The sequence below is a fragment of the Citrus clementina genome, unplaced genomic scaffold (genome assembly GCF_000493195.1).
Source record: "Citrus clementina cultivar Clemenules unplaced genomic scaffold, Citrus_clementina_v1.0 scaffold_6, whole genome shotgun sequence".
Classification (NCBI taxonomy): domain Eukaryota; kingdom Viridiplantae; phylum Streptophyta; class Magnoliopsida; order Sapindales; family Rutaceae; genus Citrus; species Citrus x clementina.
This window is the reverse complement of record NW_006262139.1, coordinates 25,264,750-25,287,085: the sequence shown is the minus strand read 5'-3', so window position 1 is coordinate 25,287,085 and position 22,336 is coordinate 25,264,750. Positions and strand designations below refer to the sequence as shown.

At 38.6% G+C, this 22,336-nt stretch overlaps 4 protein-coding genes and 1 pseudogene across 6 annotated transcripts; 4 read left to right on the top strand and 1 right to left on the bottom strand.

The window, feature by feature from the left end:
- Positions 1-1,548: 1,548 nt before the first annotated feature.
- On the top strand, positions 1,549-4,556 carry LOC18038870 (pentatricopeptide repeat-containing protein At3g29230). Its single transcript, XM_006431197.2, has one exon. It carries the CDS (start codon positions 1,656-1,658, stop codon positions 3,498-3,500), a length of 1,845 nt encoding a protein of 614 aa, XP_006431260.1. The 5' UTR covers positions 1,549-1,655; the 3' UTR covers positions 3,501-4,556.
- Positions 4,557-4,639: 83 nt separating this feature from the next.
- Positions 4,640-6,450, top strand: LOC18038869 (UPF0301 protein Sden_2674). Its single transcript, XM_006431196.2, has 2 exons — positions 4,640-5,315; positions 5,499-6,450. The coding sequence occupies exons 1-2, from the start codon at positions 5,165-5,167 to the stop codon at positions 6,251-6,253; spliced, it is 906 nt and encodes a 301-aa protein (XP_006431259.1). The 5' UTR covers positions 4,640-5,164; the 3' UTR covers positions 6,254-6,450.
- Positions 6,451-10,764: 4,314 nt separating this feature from the next.
- LOC18038868 lies at positions 10,765-16,706 on the top strand. 3 transcript variants are annotated; one of them, XM_024181855.1, is made up of 5 exons: positions 10,765-10,941; positions 11,509-11,575; positions 12,305-12,540; positions 12,660-13,461; positions 13,760-16,706. In XM_024181855.1, exons 3-5 carry the CDS (start codon positions 12,307-12,309, stop codon positions 16,456-16,458), a joined length of 3,735 nt encoding a protein of 1,244 aa, XP_024037623.1. In that variant the 5' UTR covers positions 10,765-10,941; positions 11,509-11,575; positions 12,305-12,306; the 3' UTR covers positions 16,459-16,706. The 3 variants fall into 3 exon arrangements, with proteins under 3 accessions (XP_024037623.1, XP_006431258.1, XP_024037624.1); XM_006431195.2 differs by lacking the exon at positions 10,765-10,941 and adding an exon at positions 11,014-11,391; XM_024181856.1 differs by lacking the exons at positions 10,765-10,941; positions 11,509-11,575 and having other exon boundaries at positions 12,450-12,540; positions 12,635-13,461.
- A 401-nt stretch (positions 16,707-17,107) lies between these two features.
- On the top strand, positions 17,108-19,712 carry LOC18038574 (probable mitochondrial saccharopine dehydrogenase-like oxidoreductase At5g39410). The gene is made up of 3 exons (XM_006431194.2): positions 17,108-17,556; positions 17,919-18,243; positions 18,785-19,712. Exons 1-3 carry the CDS (start codon positions 17,216-17,218, stop codon positions 19,475-19,477), a joined length of 1,359 nt encoding a protein of 452 aa, XP_006431257.1. The 5' UTR covers positions 17,108-17,215; the 3' UTR covers positions 19,478-19,712.
- A 604-nt stretch (positions 19,713-20,316) lies between these two features.
- LOC18038573 lies at positions 20,317-21,665 on the bottom strand (annotated as a pseudogene).
- Between the last annotated feature and the right edge of the window lie 671 nt (positions 21,666-22,336).

The window sequence follows — 22,336 nt, the reverse complement described above, 5'->3', positions numbered from 1 at the left end:
AACAAGTTTGTGTTTGAAGGCTTGAAAATCGATCCAAATCATTTGCTGGCCAAAGCTGAAGCAGTTAATGAGGCTTTTAGAAGAACCAAATTTCCAGATGTGCTGAATGGGGAAAACTTGCACAAGAAAAAGCCAAATGTATGGACTGCTCTACCTCAGGGCTGGCTGAAGATTAATGTTGATGTAACCATTGACAAAGAAAGACAATGTTCTAGATTAGGTGCAGCAATAAGAGATAATACAGGAAAGTACATAGCTGCAGGCATCAAGAACTCCAAATTTAAGGGAGATGTATCTTTTGTGGAAGTAGAAGCTAAGTGAGGTTTACATATTGCAAAGGAAGCATGTTTGCAATCAGTAATCATGGAAACTAATTCTCAGAAGATAGCAGACTTGATCAACAATAGGAAAGATTATTGGATTGTTAGGGAAATCAAAACTCTAAGGAAGGATTTTGGATCTTTTGAAGCTAAACATGTGCCTCGATCGTGAAACACTTGTGCTCATGCTAAAGCTAAGCTAACCTTAAAAAGATCTAAACCTGTTGTATGGTGGGGAAACTTCCCCTCCAAAATTTTGCATGTATTCAATGAGTTGAATCAATGAAAGTTCTACTTTCCAAAAAAAAAAAAAAAAACTGGCCAAGAGGAATTTATTTTATACAATTTAACACATGCTACTTCAGATTAAAAATAAAGCACGTAAATCCGAGGATCTAATTGATAAAACGCCAATATTAAAAATAAAGCACGTACAAAGGGTTTTTGGATTGTTAGGGAAATCAAAACTCTAAGGAAGGATTTTGGATCTTTTGAAGCTAAACATGTGCCTCGATCGTGAAACACTTGTGCTCATGCTAAAGCTAAGCTAACCTTAAAAAGATCTAAACCTGTTGTATGGTGGGGAAACTTCCCCTCCAAAATTTTGCATGTATTCAATGAGTTGAATCAATAAAAGTTCTACTTTCCAAAAAAAAAAAAAAAAACTGGCCAAGAGGAATTTATTTTATACAATTTAACACATGCTACTTCAGATTAAAAATAAAGCACGTAAATCCGAGGATCTAATTGATAAAACGCCAATATTAAAAATAAAGCACGTACAAAGGGTTTTTGGATTGTTAGGGAAATCAAAACTCTAAGGAAGGATTTTGGATCTTTTGAAGCTAAACATGTGCCTCGATCGTGAAACACTTGTGCTCATGCTAAAGCTAAGCTAACCTTAAAAAGATCTAAACCTGTTGTATGGTGGGGAAACTTCCCCTCCAAAATTTTGCATGTATTCAATGAGTTGAATCAATGAAAGTTCTACTTTCCAAAAAAAAAAAAAAAAACTGGCCAAGAGGAATTTATTTTATACAATTTAACACATGCTACTTCAGATTAAAAATAAAGCACGTAAATCCGAGGATCTAATTGATAAAACGCCAATATTAAAATTAAAAAGGTAAAAATCAACGAGTTTCTTATATTGTTACATTATTATTACGTTTAAGTTCAAAATATTTGAAAAAGTATCATTCAGCACCCCATCAGACACCTTATCTTCCCGGCTTGACATACACCAGCAGTTTAAAACTCTGGAAATCCTGAACACAAAATTTTATCGAAACCCACTCCAAAAAATTCACAGCACTATGAAAAATCGCTGCTTCAATGCAAGTCCACAGCACTAAGCCACAAATGTCAGCTCCAATTCGAGCGCCAACGTGGTTCTCGAAACGAAGACTCTTAGAAGAAAAGCTGCAAAACCTTCACAAATGCAAGAACTTGAACCAGACGAAACAACTTTTTGCTCAAATAATCAAACTGGACCTTCAACGAGACCCTTACATTGCCCCGAAGCTCATTTCATCTCTCGCACTTTGTCGCCAAATGGGGTTAGCCATCAAAGTTTTCAATGATATTCAAGACCCTGATGTTCATTTGTACAATACTTTGATAAGGGCTTGTGTGCAAAACTCTTTAAACGCTCAAGCGTTTCGAGTTTTCCTTGATATGCAAGAAAAAGGTGTTTTTACTGATAATTTTACTTACCCTTTTCTTTTAAAGGCGTGTAATGGGAAGAACTGGTTTCATTTGGTGCAAATGATACATGCTCTGATATATAAATGTGGTTATTTTGGTGATATTTTTGTGCCCAATTCGCTTATCGATAGTTACTCCAAGTGTGGTGTTGTTGGTGTTAGTTTAGCTAAGAAGTTGTTTATGTCGATGGGTGAGAGAGATATTGTGAGCTGGAATTCAATGATAGCCGGGTTAGTGAAAGGGGGAGAGTTGAGTGAAGCTAGGAGGTTGTTCGATGAAATGCCTGAGAGAGATGCGGTTAGTTGGAATACGATATTGGATGGGTATGCAAAGGCTGGAGAAATGAATTTGGCGTTTGAATTGTTTGAGAAAATTCCCCATAGGAATATTGTTTCATGGTCTACGATGGTTTGGGGGTATAGTAAAGATGGAGATATGGAAATGGCAAAATTGTTGTTTGATCGGATGCCTGCTAAGACCTTGGTTCCTTGGACTATAATAATATCCGGCTATGCCGAAAAGGGGATGGCGAAGGAGGCTGCAAGATTGTATGATCAAATGGAGGAGGCAGGCTTGAAGCCAGATGATGGGACCCTTATTAGTATACTTGCTGCTTGTACAGAGTCTGGTTTGCTTGGATTGGGGATGAAAGTTCATGCCTCTATTAACAAGTATAGGTTTAAGTGTAATACAAATGTGTGCAATGCTTTGGTTGATATGTATGCAAAGTGTGGTAGTTTGGACAATGCAATGAGTGTCTTTAATGGGATGACAAAGAAAGATTTAGTGTCTTGGAATGCTATGCTTTATGGGCTGGCCATGCATGGTCAAGGTGAGAAAGCTCTGGGGCTTTTCTCAAGGATGAAAGATGAAGGGTTTGGGCCTGATAAATATACTTTCGTCGGTGTCTTATGTGCTTGTACCCATGCGGGTTTTATTGACAAGGGTGTACAGTACTTCTACTCTATGGAGAGAGATTATGGGATTCTTCCCCAAGTTGAGCATTATGGTTGCATGATTGACCTTTTGGGCCGTAGTGGACGTCTCAAGGAAGCGCTTAGGCTTGTGCAAAGCATGCCAGTTGAACCAAATGCAATTATTTGGGGCACCCTATTGGGGGCATGCCGAAAGCATAATGCAGTGGAACTGGCTGATGAGGTTCTTGATTGCCTTATTAGATTGAAAGGGTCAGATCCTGGGAATTATACTATGTTGTCAAACATTTTTGCTGCAACAGGAGACTGGAACAAGGTTGCTAATGTGAGGCTACAGATGAAAAAAACTGGAGCCCAAAAGCCATCAGGTGCTAGTTCTGTAGAGGTGGATAACGAGGTCCATGAATTTTCTGTATGTGATCAATTACACCCTAAATCAGAACAAATATATCAGATGATTAACACATTGGGTAAAGATCTTAAGCCAGTTGGGCATGCCGCAAAGGTTTCAGCAGAAATTGGTGAGGGAGTGATTTAGGTGGAGATACTGTTGAACAGATTCTTGTGTTGCTTGTATCTTCGTACTTGAAGCCATAGGGTTTGTTTCATAGGGAACACTTTTATAAAAGCTGATGGCAAGGAATTTTCCAGAGAATAAGTTCCATATTACTGCTTTTTTGTGTTCTGTGTATAGTTATGAGCTGATTATACCATTGAAGGGGGAAGAAAGTTCTAAACTTGAATTTATATGTGTATATTTAAGCATCCAGTGGTTGTCAATGCCTGTCAAATTTATCCAAGTGACAATGGAACTTGTTACTGTAATGCAAGATATTCTTCTTTATAATCTTTCTGCACCCTTGTATTCTCCTGTGCCGCTAAGGGAATTCATTTTCCTGTACCAATCGTCTTAGCAGTTTATTGAACATGAAGGGTACTAATTTGGACCTGTATGATCATCTTCGATTTCTGTGCGTGCTTGATTCCCCAGCCGCCCCTCAATCAAATTAAGTGCTTGGACAAGAGCTGCTGCCAGAGGTAGGAGCCTTTACCCGAATTCACCAGCTGAGAGAATGAAAAGTGCAGAGCTGGGCAGAAAAAAGGATGAGCTCAAACCCAAAAAATTTGAAAAATAATTCAGTCTACTACCGGAGGAGAGCTGACTTATATGTCAAAGGTTTATCACTTATCATAATTCAACTATGTTTTCCCACCGGTGGCCATTTCCTGCCTCCTGTAGAACATGTCATCAGGGTTACAACCACAAAGCTTCGAGGTGGGAATGGAAGTGATTATCACCATCTGTGTTTATAATGTGTAGACATCTTATTCATCTAAGTGTACAGATCAGTCTCCGGTTGCTCCGCATATTACACTTGTGATTAATAGGCATGCTTTTGTTTCTCATCTGGGTTTTCTACTGTTTGCATTTTGAGTATCTGTGTCGCTTAATATATTGAGCATTATAAATAGCTTTTCATTTTGTTGAGTTGTGCTTTGTTGATTAGTAAGAAGAAATATATGAAAATTATTAACAAATAGAATGAGTCGCTCCGTTTGAAAGACAGACCAGTAGACCACTGCATGTTGCTTGTGCACTGGCGGTTGAGTAGAACTGCATAAATGTATTTTTAATTGTAAATACCTTTTAAGAATATTATTCGAAGATCAAATTGACATGTGCCATACTCTGTTTAACAAAAATATCTGAAAGCAAATCTAATTACCGCCAACATTTACATTGCCCTGCTTTGCTCACTTATCTTTATCACTGTTCACTTGAACCGAAGTCAAAAACTGCAGAAGTGCTCTCATCTCCATGTGGAACTTCCAATCACAAAGTTAGTGGTTCACGTCCCAAACAGCAGCAGCCCAACAAATAACTGGTCTGGATTCTGCCAGCTCACACATTGAGGAGTTGAAAAAAGGTTCATTCAATCCAAATATCCACAAAAAGGGTAGGTCATAGGTTTACAGGTACACGTAGACTCCACTTTCGTGCCAAGTGTAAGTCATATCCATCGGCCCATGCCTGAAAAACGCTAAACAAAAATCCAACTTTGGGATGATGATGCTGACGATGAGATAAGCTTGTGGTGCTCATTCATCCACACTTGCAATGCTTCTTTGCATTAATCATCAAATCATCCTACAGTTTCATTGACGCTACGCCAGAGAGAGTGAGAAAAGAGAAGAAGAAGCATGGAAGCTTGTTGTTTGACATCAAATTCCTTCAACAAAACCACCGAACTTGTCCCTGTATCTAAAGCAAGAGTTGTTTCTTACACCAAGAGAAATCATAATCTCAATCACTTTCATTGCAAAAGAGTTGGCTTTTCCTCTTCTATCACATGTAAGTAGTTTCATTCCTGATGATCTGGGGTTTGTGAAATTGTTTGTAAGCATGCATGGTGAGCAACTGCCTTCTAATAGAAATGCTTTCAGGAGAAGCATCTAATCTGAACTCTTCAAAGTGCTCTCTTTAGCTTATGCTATGCATGATAACTTGGGATTTCTAATTGACTGTAAATAACAGGCTGCCACTTGGAGTCGTCTCTGCCATCTGATGATCACCACAAACCGTTGATTGATGCTGATTGGAGATCATTCAGAGCAAGATTAGTAGCGGCAGAGCAAGCAATCCGGCCCCAGGTCCAAGAGCCTTCAGTTGATCCCGATGCCGCAGTGAATTATCCTCCACAAAGCAGTTTGGGAGACAAATGGGCTCATACAATCCATGAGCCCGAAAAGGGCTGCCTGCTCATTGCAACTGAGAAGCTTGACGGGGTCCACATCTTCGAACGGACGGTGATCCTACTCTTATCAATGGAGCCCATGGGACCATCAGGGATCATACTCAACCGGCCGTCCCTAATGTCCATCAAGGAGATGCGTTCGACGGTGCTGGACGCAGCGGGGACATTCTCCGACCGACCGTTGTTCTTCGGAGGACCTTTAGAAGAAGGGTTGTTTTTGGTGAGCCCAAAAGGGGGTGGTGATGAAGTGGGGAAGAGTGGGGTGTTTGAGCAAGTGATGGAAGGATTGTATTTTGGGACTAAAGAGACTGTTGGTTGTGCTGCTGAAATGGTGAAGAGAAATGCAGTTGGGCCTGAGGATTTTAGGTTCTTTGATGGGTGTTGTGGGTGGGAGAAAGAGCAATTGAATGAGGAAATTAGGGCTGGTTATTGGACGGTGGCTGCGTGTAGCCCAAGTGTAATTGGGCTAGAAAGCGGAACTCTTGGGCTCTGGGAAGAGCTTCTTTGGCTCATGGGACGTAGAAAAGTTTGGTGAGCCCCGACTCTATTCCTTAGATAGTCGGGGGCAATTATATTTGTGCCAAGGTTTGTCCAAATGTGTGGTGGGTTTGTGTAAAATGTAACAAGACATCACCAGTTTTGGGCTTGTAATGCATACGTAATGATCTTCAAAAACTTGTTATGCTTCTCATCTCTTTATCCCAAAAAAAGTAATAATAATAACGTTTGGTATTTCCACGTAGCAAAAAAGAATCTGAAATGATGCATTTGGGCTCCTCTTTATCCATACTTCTTTCAATCGCTGTCCTATAATCAATATGATAGTGGTGAGATGTTAAATGGGTCGCATCATACCAGAACAATCCATGTATGACTTGTTACTTAATAAATTAATGATTCATGTTAGATTATTATGATAAAACTAATTTACTTTGTGCCAATCAACGATACCTTAATCTTTGCATGGATTGTTTAATTTGGAGACGGTTTGATATTGGTGTGGACGTGAGTACTAATGTATTTGCTAAAAACATGTTACAAATCTTTGCCTGTGTACAAATGGTCCTTTCATAATTAGGCTCCTTTCTTTAGAGTATCTCCAAAAGACTTTTCAAATAAAATTCTACTTTTTATTTGAAGAGTCATTACAATATTACATATTCTAAAAAATATGTTAGTTTAGATTTTTTAAATAAAATTTATTTCTCATTCTTTAATATTGCCGAGTGAGTTTCTCCCTAAAGATGGCAGAAAAGCCTGTCCGGACCGGATTCGGACCGGACCTGGCGTATGCGGTCTGGGTAAAACTCGGACCGGATGCATGGAAAAAGCGGATCCGGACATTGATTTTCAATGCCCGGCTGTTTTCGGGCACGGGTCCGGTCACAACACCAAGAACTTAGAACCCGGACCTGTGCCCACTTTTTTATTAAGTAAAAAAAGAAAAAAAGAAAAAAAAGAGGAAAATATAAAAACGAAAATGCATTTTGCTTTGCCCAATTTCCCCCAAACCCAACCGGCCAACCCTAAGTCGCGACAAGTCTTAGAATCGGCACCTCCCTCCGTCTCTCCACCAATAGCCACCACCCACCGGCACCGATGCAGTGTTGACCGCGCCTCTCCCTCCACGAACCTCTTACCTTCCTCGGTTAACTCTTTTCATTTCTCGCAAAGCACAGCCATCAGTCCGTCACAGAGCTCTTCACCGTTTGGTCATCTTCTTAGCGGCAGCCACCGCGCGACGGCGTCCGCCACCATAGCTGGTCTCACTCCATTGTTTTGTCACCACATCAGTTACAACCCCGACATCACAGCCACAACCCACGAGGTATTTTATTTTTTTGGTTGTTTTTTCAAAAAAAAATGATGAAATTCAGTATTTGACATTATTATTGTTAGGTGTTATATATATATATATAAATGGATTTCATCCATTGATTTACCTGTTCTTGAGAGGAGATTGCTTTAGATTTGGCTTCTTCATCTTCAATCATGTCAATCCATGATTTAATTGGCATGGTAGAAGAAAGTAGTTTTTCTTTAGGAGGAGAGGAAGGTTGGGAGGCTTGGCTTCTTCATCTTCAATCATGTCAATCCATGATTTAATTGGCATGGTCGAAGAAAGTAGTTTTTCTTTAGGAGGAGAGGAAGGTTGGGAGGCTTTAGAATATATATATATATATATATATATATATATATATATATATATATATATATATGCTTAATTTTAATAATTCTGTTAGATGTTTGCCTATAGTTAAGATGTTTTGGTTTTGGACTGTTACCGGTTTGTTAGAACTTAGAAGTAAACAATTGTTTTGGCTGCTTTTTTTTTTTCCAGTGCTTTCACCTTTGAAAATGCGGGTAGAGAAAACTCGGAAAAAAGCCTGTGCCCGGATAGTGCCGGGCATATGCCCGGTTCGCATAGAAAAATTTTGGGCACGGTCCGGGTCCGGGTCCGGGTAGCTACGTGTGACATCCGGGTCGGTCCCGGGCAACCCCAAACCCGGACCCGACCCGGACTTTTGCCATCTTTATTTCTCCCTCTTCTATTAATATTTTATTATTATTTATTGAAAAGATAAGACTGTAATAATTATTATTTAAGTTTCTTTTCAAAAATATAACAACAATTTAATTTAACAGTGAAAAGATTTGATTAAAATAATATTAATTTATTCTTATTTGATGACTCTTTTGAAGAAAATTATATTTTTTTATCCACTTATTTACCACATCAGTAAACAAATTAATATTTAAAAAGTAAAATCTAAAAAATATTTTAGAGATGCTCTTATAAAGTATAAACCTCTGTTTCGCTCAGCAAATTGTAGTGGAAGACTGGAAGTGAGCAACCTCAATTTGAAGTTGCTTATTCCAAAAAGAAAAAGGGAGTATAAAGTGAATAGTTGGAACCTTTGATCTTTCAATTTGAATTTTAAGAACCTGCACCTTTCACGCCTTTCAATTTTCCAATCTTGAAGCTGTTTGTAAAATTATAGTTTCACTCGATTCTTTTTAGGGGGAAAAAATAAAAAAAGAAGTTGTAGTGATTTGATACGGTGATGTCATATTCTTGAGTAAAACTGATGAAAGTTAATAGTTTCAATTTATTTGTCTCTAAAGATGACTCCAGTAAAGAGATTCCATCACTTTCAATAAGCAAATCTTTGGCAATAATTAATCCCATCCCATCTTGCTAAACTTTGATTGTTGAGTTGTCCAGAAATTCATCCATTAAGCAATAAAGGCTTCACATATTTGGACTCGTTATTTCATGAATATGAATATAACACTCTATGCACCTGTCAATCACAATTCATGTCCCACGAGAAATTTACTGCAATCATAATTGCAACCCGTTTATTCTCCACTCTCCACCAAAACCCTACCTGATCCCAGGCTATTTCCATTTATATTTGCCAAGCAATTTTGATTTTAACAATATAAAGTTTGTTGAATTATTATTGTTACCCGTATTATTATTATTATTATCATCATCATCATCATCTAACCCAAACAAAAAAAAGGCACATGGTCCCGCACCAGGAAAACCTGAGCCCATAAGATTATATTGGAAAGTTTAGGGTTTAATTCTAGTTATATCATGTTTGGTAATCATGTATGGGACACTTTTTTTAACGGCTTTTCCTTTTCTGCTTCTGGCCATGAGGCAAGCTATCTTCGGATCACTCAGCTAGCTCCATTTGACAGTGCTTTTGGAAAAGCAGCTTTCTCACATTAATTCAGGCTCTTTCTATTTTCTCCTGAAGTTAACCAAAAGCAGTTTCCTATGGCCATTAATTGGCCAGCTTAGAATGCACCTATCTATGTTCTTGTTATGTTATGAACCCCAGAAAAAGACCCTGATGAAGGAAATGAGATATTGCCACAAACAAAATGAAATTATTCTACGAATTTTCTTTTTCTGAATCTTTTCTTGCCTGCCGCTCTTCTTCTTTTCTTGCTCGTTGGATCCTCTGCCATGAAAAATACGAAATAGCTTTATGGAAATTCATTTGTATGACTGACTGTAGGGTACACCCACCCCCAATTCATATATCGAACATTTGTCACACAAAAATCTCAATCAAATGAAACAGGGAATCAATGATCACGATAAAAGATTACACGTAGTTGGCTGCAATCTTAATTAAAAATGGGTTGGTATGAAAGAATAAAGAGCCAATCAAAACACAAACAAAAGCAATAATCCAACTATTGATTCCATTTTTACCTGTATTTCCAATAATTATATATCTCACAAGTTCTTTATTTATAAATTATTAACTTATTTATTCCATAAGTAGATTACGAAAGTTCTCTTATCATATACGCGTCTGTTAGCAGCGTGAAATAGCACCCAACTACAAACATAATGCCATCCACAAAATATTTGTACAATTAACAATATAAAATAATTAATCTATTTTTCTCTTCTTCTTTTTTTTCCTTCAACCATGTACTCTTAAATAGTTAAGAAAATATATCTTTCTAGTCATCAAATGAAAATAAGTTTTTATATTTTAAAACAATGGAGCCAATCCAATTAGGATCTCACCTCTATTTCGACTAGGGTATAATTCAAAAATCAACTTTTAAAGTTTAGAAGAATTTATTATAAATAAATTGTAATTTTTTTTGGTTATTGAGTAGATTATTTGGTTAATATTAAAAAGTTGCCTTTACTAAAAAAATTACAAAAACTACTTTTACAAATAGTGATTATTTGAGAGAGAATTATTAATAAGCAATGATTATGTCGAAGGTCCTCTTTTTTATAATCACACAATTAAATAATGAAAAATAAAAAAAATATATTATAATTTTAATCCGAATAAATATTGAGGGTGAGATGGCTGAAAACATAGTGGTGATTACCGGAGACAAGAAAATAAAGCGACAAGTGGGAAACGTTAGCAAAGCTGCGAAACAGCAGTTTAGACTTTAGATTAGATAGAGGGAATCTTGATTGTCTACGTACGTTGTACTGTACTTTAGTCTTTAAAAATGAAATGTGAAGGTTCATGTTCATGTAAAGAGAAAACAAGCGCTGTTGACGCGCGTGGTTGTAAATGTGAAGCAACATTCCTTAAAGTCTTTAGAAAAATCGCCGTTCAATTCAATAACCCAAGATTCAAGAGTAATAAGGGAGTGGGGTCGGCTTTACTTTTGGAAACTGTTGGGTTGTTGTCTCAGTTACTCTCCTACGTTACGTTTACAGTCTCTCTCTCACTCTATGCTCAATTCATTCACCATTTTCTTCTTCTTCTTTTTTATAAATAATTTTGATTTTTTTTATTTAAAATAATTATGTGTGCCCAAAAAAGCATGGGAGGTGGAGAGAATCTAGAATTTGTGGAAAAAAAAATTGCTCTTCCCCTCCTTCATACTCTATTATACTTATAACAAGTTAACAACAACAATAATAATAATAAAAATAAATCATTAAAAAGCCAAAGCCAAAGCCAAAGCTGAAGCAAAGTATATAGACAGACAAGGAATTGTGAGTTATGTGAGAGATTGAGAGAGACAGAGACACCACTAGTTGACAAAAAAAAAAAAAAAATCAAGTCTTTGAAGTCATTGTTGTTGTTGTAGGGAAACTACTTTTGTTTTTGAGAAGATCTACTATTTTCTGGGATGTGGGGGATCTCTTTATTCTCTTATCAGGTTCTGGCCCAGAACCAAACCTTAATTTTCCCTTTTTTTCTTGCTTCTTTTATTAATATTACCTGTTGGTCTGGTGATGATCTATTATTTATCTGATAAGCTAAACTTCTTCTTCAGCATGGAGCTAGTTCGGTGCGTTTATGAGGAAGCTTTGACAGGGGGTGGTGGATGATATAACTATGAGGTAAAATTCTTTTTGTTTGTTTTTGCTTTTGTGCTTTTAATTTATTTGCCTGGATAATTTTTTTCCCCCTCCTGGTTTCTCTTGTTTATTTTGGGTTTTTGTGCTTGATGATTGATTTGTGCCTTCTCTCACTTCAAATTCTTTTTTTTTTTTTCGTTCAACATTTCTGTTTTGATTTTTGCTACTTGGGGCTCTGCATTTTTTTTTTCCGGCCTTGTTATTGTTATTTTAGCATTGAATTCATGTTCATAGGAAAAATGATTGTCTATCTTCTTTTGCTTTGTTGAGGGCTTTATGTGGAGTACTTGATCTCTACCGCTGGATTCTCATTCCTTAATATGAACTCGTTGAATGTAGTTTGGGAATTGACTTCAATCTATGATTTGGAGCTAATGTTGTGTTATACTTTCTTGCGATCTTTTTTTTTGCATTGCTTAAGGCCCCAGATCATTCAAGTTTACTGGATATCAAGTCCGCACTCTTCAATAAGTCATATGTTTCGTTTTGCAATATCCTATATAAGATCTTGGCATCAAGATTGGAAATTTACACTAGTTTAGTTTGTAACGTGTGCTTCTTCCATTGTCTGTTTTGAAATGGGAAACATTTTGTTAAGCTTTTTGTTATCATCATCATCATTATTATTATTATTATTTTCAAAACGAGTAACCTCCCCCTCTCTCTTCCTCTTCCTCTCCCTCTCTCTTTTCCTTTCCATTAATTTTGCAGGAATGGGAACTGAAGTACAGTCTGAGATGTATATGCCTTGTTATTATTCCTTGAGAGATCTAAATGACAATACTGGCAATGGTAGCTGGTCACTACATCAGCAGAACAGTATGTTAGGAATTGGACAGTATCATGATTTTTGCTTGACAAGGCCAGCAATAGATGTCAATGATCATTCTGACAGAGAACAACTGAGACAAACTATATTGACGCACGAATCTGTGTTCAGGCATCAGGTATTCATTTCTCAAATTTTTCTGTTGTACTATAAAGTTAGATTTGTGGAATATTAAACAATAGAGGTTGAAATGTCTCTGCTTGTTGCAAAAGCTGAGTACATGGTTTTGTTTTCCAGCTCCATGAACTCCATCGGCTTTACAGAATACAAAGGGACATGATGAATGAAATGAGAAGCAAAGAATTGCACAGACACACGATGCAAAGAGGAACACCCCAATTTAGTTTCTGTTCTTCTGGTATTCCAGCGGTAGACGACAATGGGAGGCAGCATACTTCCAACTTGTTTTTAAACCATGGTAGAGTATCCTTGTCAGATACTGATAGCATCCAATGTGAGTTTAGATCCACGGAAGAGAATATCCTGCAATCCAGTTATGGTCCTACCCAAAATGAGTTACGATTGAAGGACTGTGAGATGTCAGAATCTGAATGCAAGAAGTTACGAAGAAGGCTGTTCGATCTTGAACTTCCTGCTGATGCATACATGAATGATGAAGAGGAAGGTCCAGGACTTTCTGGAGTGTCCGCGGCTGAAAGTTATCTTCTTAGCAGGAGCCATGCGATGACTCGTGATAGGGATGGAAATCTATCTATTCACACCGGTGTCAACTCTGGCTGTATTGGTGATGTGCCGAATATGAGGTATCCCCACGGGTGGTGGAGAAATTTGAATGAACCTATCAAGCTTAAGGAAGCATCTTCTTCAGCTTTGACTGATGTTTTGGGAAATAATATATGCTCCAAAGAGGAGATGGAAAGACAGGTCCTATCTTCAAATTCAAATACAAGCTTTCAGTGTTTGTCTAAATTTTCTCAAGACTCCCCAAAAGTTAGGGAGATAGGAGTTAGCCTCAACAGTCTGCTTTTAGAAACTCAAAGGCGACAAAAAGGGTTGTTGGCTAATAATACTGAAGCTGGTAAGTTCTTATTTAGCTATGTTGGTATAAATCTCTTAAGATGTTTTAAGTTGACATTTTGTGTGTGTCTCTTTTATCATGGTTTTAAGTTTACATTTTGGAAGTGCCTCTTTTGTCGTTTCAGTAATTTTGCATAAATTAGCAATGGCTAAAACTTTTTGCATTATAAATCTTTTTGGATATGAAACTTTTTGAATTATAACTTGGCCATAAAAATAAATTTTAGCAGTTTGGTCATCTCTTAGCATTTCAGAGCTGGTTAATGTAAGCTGACTGATCAATATGGCTTTCTATTTAGGCCAAATCGGAAGCAATGGGCGTTCCCTTTTTGAAAGTTTCCATTCTGGAGATCTTCCTGCAACTTCAAAGTCACAGCAAACTGAACCAAGGAACTCAAATGAGCTTGTGAAGAAGAAACTTTTTGGTGTAGAAATATGTGATAGAAACCATGATGCATCTGTCGAGGACTCACGTATGCGAATTCGGCACTCATTTTTCCCTCAATCTAATGTGGAAAATTCTGAATCCTCCTTGTTTTCTTCTTGGAAAAAAATCCATTCTGAGGTTAGCCAGGATATGGCAATGGTTCAAGGGAACCCTTCTTTTAGCAGCTTTACTCCATCAAATAAGAGTTCAGTGGCAGAGATGGAGAGCACTGAAGGTATTCAGAACAAATTGCTTGTTTGCAGCAATTTGCGATCCATTCCTAGTATTAGTGCTGAAGCATCTTCACGAACTCACCTTTGCCATAGTTCTCCACTGGAGTCCAAAGAATCATGTGTTTGCTACTCATTGAATGGCTTTAGTCACCTGAATCCGAATGGCAGCAGTAACGATAGTTCTGCTTCTGAAAAACTCACTCAAGATGGTCCTAATAATTCCAGTCGGCATTTAGGCTCCATGATGGATGCAAAGTTTTCAGATCAAAAGAAAGCAGATGCAGTAATTTCTTCAAACGGGTACCAAAATGAGGGAATTTCTCAATGTGCTGCAGTATCTGCTAATGAGTCAAGAAAGCAGAGCTCTCAGACGATATTGCCTTGGCTTAAAGCAGTGCCTTCATGCAATGGCTGCTCTTTTGAAGAAAGGCAAGGTTCTTCTCAGATGAATCTTGACTCCTTGCGTAGCAGTTTTCAGCATTTTGTTGACAAAACTGAAATGATGAGAAAGAGCTCCTTTCAAAGCTATGTTCAGGATTCTTCATCAGCGACGTGTGCTCTTGATGCTGAGCACCAGAGGACAGAAGTTGGTGAGTGTTCAAGCAGTAGGAAGATTCTCGGATGTTCCATTTTTGAGAAGGCTCCTATATCCATGGATCATCCTTCTCCTAGTAACCCCGCAAAGCCAAGTTATCCTGCTGCGGTAGTTGATGATACCAACCCTCTTAAAGATGGGCCACATAATACCAAGGCCCCTGGTGAATTATCACCTAAACTTGGAGAGCGGCGTGAGGCAGAGAGTTGGATAGAAAAGGGATTAATTAATCTCAGTTCTGATTCAATATGTCACATAGATTTGAACAAGAGTGTCATTGATGAAGGGTTTGGAGAAGAGACTGAACCGACAACATGCTCTTGCTCAAGAAACAATCTGAAGACTTCAGTAGAGATAGATTTGGAGGCACCAGTAGTTGATGAAACGGAACTTGATGTCGCTCCTGGTTTTGAATCTTTTCGAAGCAAACTCCCTCCTGGTTATGAATCTTCTCAAAGCAAACACGCATCATCTCTCGAATCTGTTCAGAGGAAACTCCCTCCTGATTTTGAATCTTTTCAAAGCAAGCACCCTTCGCGTTCTGAATCTACTCAAAGCAAACTCCCTCCTGGTTTTGAATCTTTTCAAAGTAAACGCCTACCTGATTCCGAATCTGTTCAAAGCAATCGTCCTCATGGTTTTGAATCTTTTCCAAGCAAACACTGTCCTCGTTCCGAATCTGTTCAAAGCAAACTCCCTCCTGGTTTTGAATCTTTTGAAAGTAAACGCCCACTTGGTTCTGAATCTGTTCGAAGCAAACACCCTTCTGGTTCCAAGTCTGTTCAAAGCAATCTCCCTCCTGGTTTTGAGTCTTTTCAAGGAAAATGCTCTCCTGGTTCCAAATCTGTTCGAAGCAATCTCCCTCCTGGTTTTGAGTCTTTTCAAAGTAAACACCCTTCTGCTTCTGAATCTCTTGAAAGCGAACTACCTCGTGGTTTTGAACCTCTTCACAGTGAACTCCCTCCTGGTTTTGAATCTTTACAATGCAAGCTCAAAGAACCTGGTGACAGGCTACAAGACCAATCTGGAGAACCACATGGACTGATCGCGGCTGCTGCTCAGGCTTTAGTTGCTATTTCTTCATCTCGCATTCCTCTTCAGGTTGATAACTTTTGTCACCAATCAGAAGCTTCCCCAGGGGATCCCCTGCATTGGTTTGCGGATGTGATTTCTTCTTACAAAGGTGATATTCAAAACGAGATAGAATCTGTTTCAATGGGTAAGAATAGTGTTCATGAAGATATTTTACCTGATGGGATGGATTACTTCGAGTATATGACGTTAAGTTTAACAGAAGCGAAGGTAGAAGAAATTGGTACTTATAGGCCACAGGTTTTTGAGAACTCCAAAAATGAAAACATTTTGCTAAAACGGCCTAGAAGAGGTCAGGCACGGAGAGGAAGGCAGCGAAAGGACTTTCAAAGAGATGTGCTTCCCACTCTTTCTTCACTACTAAAAAATGAGGTATCCGAGGATCTTCAAACAATCGAAGGGCTGATTCAAGCAACTGGTGGCACCTGGAGATCAAGTTTAGCGTTGAAAAACACAAGAAGTGGCGGGGGGAGGAGAAAGAGACGTGTGCCGGATTCTGACGGCCTGCCAAATGCAACTGAAACTCAGCTGTCTAACTGCAGAGAAGTGGCAATTGAGGATCATACAAACCTTTTCGGCTGGGGAAAGAGGACGAGACGTCCCCCGAGGCAGAGATACCCAATAACTAATCCTCTTCTCGCCATAAAATGATTCGAAACATGGAGGTCTGATCTGCGAGAATTACAGTTGTTGTCACTCTATTTTGGATTCTCCATGCCTGATTCATGACATTGTACACGCTTTCTTTGCTTAACCTGAATTTGGTTTCTCATAAGAAACTTTGAGTGAGCTGTGTGATTAATCATGAATAAGTTTCATTGTTGATTCCTAAATCCTGAGGTTAAACCGAAACCTTTCGGCTTAGTGTAGTATGCATGAGTGCGGGTGTTTGTCTGAAAGTATAGCATATATGTATTACAGATTAAGAAATCCTTCGTAGCAGAAGCATGATTGGCTTGAATGATTGAATTTGGATGTTAATGAAATCCATTTTTACGAAGAAATGTGGCCAATTAACCAACCAAATCAACAAAATTACTTGTTATATGTGACATCTTCATCTTGCGGTTGCATTGGGACTAAAGTATTTGTGATTTTTGTGAGACGAAACGGCAGATCTAAACAATTGGTACGTGATCTACTTATTGGGGTTGACTATCACCCAAGCGATTGTGGCTGTGCTGTAGAATTAAAAAAAATAAAAATAAAATGGCTGGTCGCTGGCACTGATTATTATATGTATTAATAATTTTTTTTTTATTATTAGACTGATATTAGCAGCTGCCTATTAAAATTATTCTTGAAAAATGCGTCCTAGTCGATAAATAAAGAAGTGAGCATAAGATAACTCAAAGCAAGAGAGAACTGCCATCCAGGAAAAAAAAAAGAAGAATCAAGAGAGAACACAATGCAAGCGCAGAGCCAGATTCCGGAATTATTCGATGTAATAATACTGGGAGCTTCAGGCTTCACGGGCAAGTATGTGGTGAGAGAAGCCTTAAAGTTGTTCAATTTTCCTTCTTCTCCTATCAAAAGCCTAGCTTTGGCAGGCCGCAACCCCACCAAGGTTAAGCAAGCTCTCCAATGGGCCTCCCCTTCCCATTCCCTTTCAATTCCGATCCTCACCGCTGACACCACCGACCCACCTTCCCTCCACCGCCTCTGCTCCCAAACCAAGCTGCTTCTCAACTGCGTTGGCCCCTATCGCCTCCATGGAGATCCCGTTGCCGCCGCCTGCGTGCACTCCGGGTCCGCCTTCTTTGTTTCCTTCTGTTTATTATTATTGTTACTATTATTTTTGCTATTCATTTACTTTGTTCGATCAGATTAAAGGTCTGTTTCTGTTTGAGGTGTTGTGCCTATACCTGCCGTGGAATTGTGGAATTGGAATCACTAGTACAGTTGTACTACTTTCAAAATTAAGCTGTCGCATAACTCTGAGAACAACATACCCAAGATAGTTTTTTTTTTCAATTGAGTTTGCTTGTCGATTAACAAATTGGAGTTCCATTGGAACGAAGAGAGAGAGAGAGAGAGAGAGAGAGGAATCTGTTACTTTTGTATGTTTAGTCAGTGTTGTGATTTCTCTTTATGTTGATTTTATCTAATAGGTGTGACTACTTGGATATAAGTGGGGAGCCAGAGTTCATGGAGAGAATGGAGGCCAGGTACCACGAGAAGGCTGTGGAAACAGGTTCTTTGCTGGTTTCTGCATGTGGGTTTGATTCCATTCCTGCTGAATTGGGGGTAATGTTCAATTCCAGGCAGTGGATACCCCCGGCGGTGCCAAACCAAATTGAGGCTTACGTTATCCTAGAGTCTGATAAAAGAATTGTGGGAAATTTTGGTACATATGAGTCTGCTGTTTTGGGTGTGGCCAATGCTCAAGAGTTGCAAAAGCTGAGGCGATCAAGACCCAGGAGAGCAAGGCCAGTGGTGAGGACTTATTCTGGTTTACTTGTTTGTATGTTTACTATAAATTGTTGTTAGCAGGTGTTGTGCTCTGCATGGTTTGGAAAATGTGCTTGGTGTATGAATCTAAAATTCATTTTCTGGTGAACAATGTATAATGCTGCCGGAATTTGTGCTAGTGGCGGTAAGTTGTCGCTTGTGATGATAAAGGGAATGACCTTGATGATGTTCTTGGCCTTTGTAATTTTCTATCAAGTGTTTAACTTTATGGCTGTGTTTCAAAGTTCTCTTCTTTGTTCATTATGTTGTTGCTACATAACCATGGTCTGAAGTACCATGAACCTGATTTTGGCTCTGAGATATGCCTAAATCCGTGGTAGACATCTTGTTATCCTTCAATACATTGAGATGGTTTGTTCTATAAAGTCAAGATCGAAAGTCTCATGAAACCACCTAAAATTGTTTAACAAAAATGAAGTCAATTGTACTTTGAAATCATTTTTCTATTTCAAATTCTCTTTTTGACTATAAGGTGTACATTGATGTTAATTAATTATGGTTGCAGATTCCTGGTCCAGCTCCTCTAAGAGGGCCATTGGTAGAAAGCCAGAAGAGGATTGGCCTTTGGGCTATAAAGTTACCTTCGGCAGATGCTACTGTTGTCCGAAGAACTCTTTCAATTTTAACAGAAAACCCTCATGGTCTTCCTGGGGCCAACGAGAGTCCTGAACAGAGAGAAAAACGAGAGGCTTTTTGGTCAACTGTGAAGCCAGCTCATTTTGGGGTAAAATTAGGATCTAAATCTTTGTTAGACATCTTTAGATTCATCATACTTGGGATATCCATTGGGCTCTTAAGTGGACTTTCCTTTGGGAGGTGGCTTCTCTTAAAATTTCCTTCAATTTTCAGCCTTGGATGGTTCAGGAAGAGGGGCCCCTCTGAAGATGAGGTTGAAAGTGCTTCATTTAAAATGTGGTTTATCGGACATGGCTTTAGTGACAGCAGTCTTGTTTCACAAGGGAATGCCAAACCTGACATGGAAATAATAACACGAGTTACGGGACCTGAGATTGGTTATATAGCCACTCCAATAATACTTATGCAGTGTGCTCTTATTGTCTTGAGCCAACGTGAAATTCTACCCAAGGGAGGAGTTTTTCCACCAGGAATTGTCTTTGGTGCAACAGAGCTTCAACAAAGACTGCAAGAGAATGGAATATCTTTTGATGTTATTTCAAAGAGTTCACTTCCTGCCTAACGGGTGTAGCTTTCATTTCCAGGAAACAGAGAACTTTGAACTTTTATCATACAACTCCAATAAATAATAAATGAGAAGTTCTGTCGAAATCTTGTCATAGCTTTGATGAGATCATTTGTTGATTTGCTTCTGCCTGTGTCCAGTAATTGCATTTTTGCATCCTTAAACCCATCAGTTTCTGTTGGATAAGTTAATGCAGGTTGGGGTCATTAATATCCTCACCAATTCTTTTATTTATTTAATTTTTTAAAAGGAGTGTGGTTCTGTCTCTGACCGCGCTTGCTAAGTTTTGAGCTCATCTATTTCCATTATTTATATGTCCAAGATTATTTGTGTCATCCACACAAAGTTATGCAAATTTATAAAATACCAACCTGTGATTCGAAGAAATTTTTTTGTACACATATTTCCCATGTTCTTAAAGGGGAAAAAAAATTGTATGTCGTAGTTTACAAAACCCATAACTAAATTTGAGATGCAAATTTTTTTGGGAAATAGATTTGCTTATATGTTTTGCAGACTTGTCCAGCTCCACCAACATGTCCACTGCTAGAATTTTTGTAAGAACATCAGCCTCTGGTCTCTGAAGTCTGAATCTACCAATGGCAGATTCTATGCTTGTTCAAAGAATTTCATAATATGAAGTTCAGCTTTGAATGCAGAAAGTAGAGTTCTTGTTAAGAGTTTACACTGCTTACACCACACTATTAATTGAGAGCTGCTGAGTCTATTCTCATTATTATTCTGATTCTTTTAAGTTTCTGCATCGTCATATTGGTAATACAAAGACATTGCCAGGAAAACAGAAGAGTTATTTTGAACATTAAAGACTTTGCTCTTTAATTCTTCCACATCTCAACGAGCTCAGTCAATCTCTTCTTCAAACTCCCACCTTGTTCTATTGCTGTCCTAGCCTCTTCTCTAATTCGCATTTCTTGGATTCTAAGTAACTCATTCCCCATCATCTCACTGATGTTTTCGGCAATCTGCTCCCCCTTCATTATTGCTTCTCCTCCCCAGCCCCAACTCTGCACCCATATTCCCATTCCAGTCCTCTCCACCACATCTGCATTAATCTTTTGGTCTCCATGCTGTGGCCAAGCCAAAACTTGCACGCCATTCCACATAGCCTTAGTCACTGAATTCCACCCACAGTAAGTCAAAAATCCGCCTATTGCTGGATTGCCTTAGAATGCTTTCTTGATCCAACCAATGCTTCACCACCAATCCCTTTCCCTTCACACTCTCCATTAGTTCATGTCCAATTACATCTGACAACTCCAGATCATCTTCTCGATCAACTTTCTTATCTTTCACAACCCACAAAAAATGACGAACACTCCTCACTAACCATCACCCAACTCTCTGAGTTGCTCCCTCGACATACCAGTCCTACTGCCAAAGCTAACATCCACCACAGACCCAGTTGCTTGATCATCAAGCCAAGCTAAAGGTTGATTCTTCTCGAAACCATATAGAGGAAGCAACCCAATGGGAATAACTAAGGGTAGCCCCTCGATGACTTTACCACCATTCAGTTCTGCCAACGTTTTTCCTTCAATAGTTTTGGATATGTTGACAAGAATTCCATCTGATTCTGTCATCTTCTTAGCATTCTCTATGAAAGAAGTCTTCAGGAAATTGTTCATATCTTGGAAAAGCGGTGGGAGGATCCATGGTTTGGGAATCGGTTCGAGTGTTGGCATTTCAATAGCATCTTTGGAGCCAACAAGTGTGTGTGTGTGGAAGGATACAAATAGTGTTAACATTTTAGCAGATGATGTGAAGAAGATGTAATTAGGAACGTTAATAGCTCTAGAGATTGGAAGAACAGAGGCAGTTAAGGTCATGTCAGTAACAGGAGCCGAGAGAGGCGGTGAAGAGAGTGAAGGAAGAAGAGAAAGAGAGGAGGTGACATGATTCTCTGGTGACTTTAATGTTGTGGTAAAAAGGGTCATCTTCTGAATTGGCATAAAGATTCTCAAATGGAACAAGATGAAGCTTTGCTTGACTAATTTGTGGGAAAGTAGAGAAAAATTGAGACAAAGGCCGAGACTCGGCAAGTGACCTTGACATGGTGTGCTGTCAGCAAAGCGGCTAGCCGGAGAAATGGCGTCAGATGCCCCATGCCTGAACTGGAAAGGAGAGCGAAAAGTCGAGAAGGTTTAAGTTCGCTGGAATCTGCCATTTTAGTGCAAAATTTGGCTTGGCTTGGGAAGCTGCTATGGATAATACGTGGTATCTTTTTGATAATTTTAAGTGTGAGCGCGCGCTTGTGCGTAGCGGTAGCGAATCAATTCTGGCAACGTCAATTCACTATTTCTCCCCCCCCCCCCCCTCATTTTCCCCTTTTTCTCTATGAAAGGTGCCTTCATGACCAGCTTCATAGAGTTTGCAAGCCTGTGAAAAAAGGAAAATTAACTAAAGCAGAATCAACAGTCAGCAGGTTTTACTTGAAGGCCAAGAAAGTTTGGACTAACAAAGTAGTTGGGGATTGAAATTGAATGTTGATTTTTTGTGGACTTCTCCATCCATGCGGGTGAAATTACTTAATAGTTACAGCTATTATAAGATCATGCCTTGATTTCCATCTCAATTCAATTTTGTGTTACACTTTCATAATTTGGAGTTTAATTTTTAATCCTATTCCAACTTGCATTATACTTCATTTATAAGTCAACAAATCACTTGCAAGCCACTTAATTAGTTCATGGTGTGTTTTATCAATGGGTAATAAGAATGGGTTGAAATTGAAATAAGCTGGCATAATAGGGAATGGACACTATAATAAATTGTTTACTTTAAATGTATGAATGAAAATCAAAATCGAAACCGGAATAAATATTGTCATTAATATAT

Coding starts and splice junctions, on each gene's coding strand:
- LOC18038870 (XM_006431197.2), top strand. CDS start 1,656: ATGCAAGTCCACAGCACTAAGCCACAAATGTCAGCTCCAATTCGAGCG.
- LOC18038869 (XM_006431196.2), top strand. CDS start 5,165: ATGGAAGCTTGTTGTTTGACATCAAATTCCTTCAACAAAACCACCGAA. Junction 5,316..5,498: donor CTTTTCCTCTTCTATCACAT/GTAAGTAGTTTC, acceptor TGTAAATAACAG/GCTGCCACTTGGAGTCGTCT.
- LOC18038868 (XM_024181855.1), top strand. CDS start 12,307: ATGGGAACTGAAGTACAGTCTGAGATGTATATGCCTTGTTATTATTCC. Junction 12,541..12,659: donor AATCTGTGTTCAGGCATCAG/GTATTCATTTCT, acceptor TTTGTTTTCCAG/CTCCATGAACTCCATCGGCT. Junction 13,462..13,759: donor GGCTAATAATACTGAAGCTG/GTAAGTTCTTAT, acceptor CTTTCTATTTAG/GCCAAATCGGAAGCAATGGG.
- LOC18038574 (XM_006431194.2), top strand. CDS start 17,216: ATGCAAGCGCAGAGCCAGATTCCGGAATTATTCGATGTAATAATACTG. Junction 17,557..17,918: donor GCCGCCTGCGTGCACTCCGG/GTCCGCCTTCTT, acceptor TTTATCTAATAG/GTGTGACTACTTGGATATAA. Junction 18,244..18,784: donor CCAGGAGAGCAAGGCCAGTG/GTGAGGACTTAT, acceptor TTATGGTTGCAG/ATTCCTGGTCCAGCTCCTCT.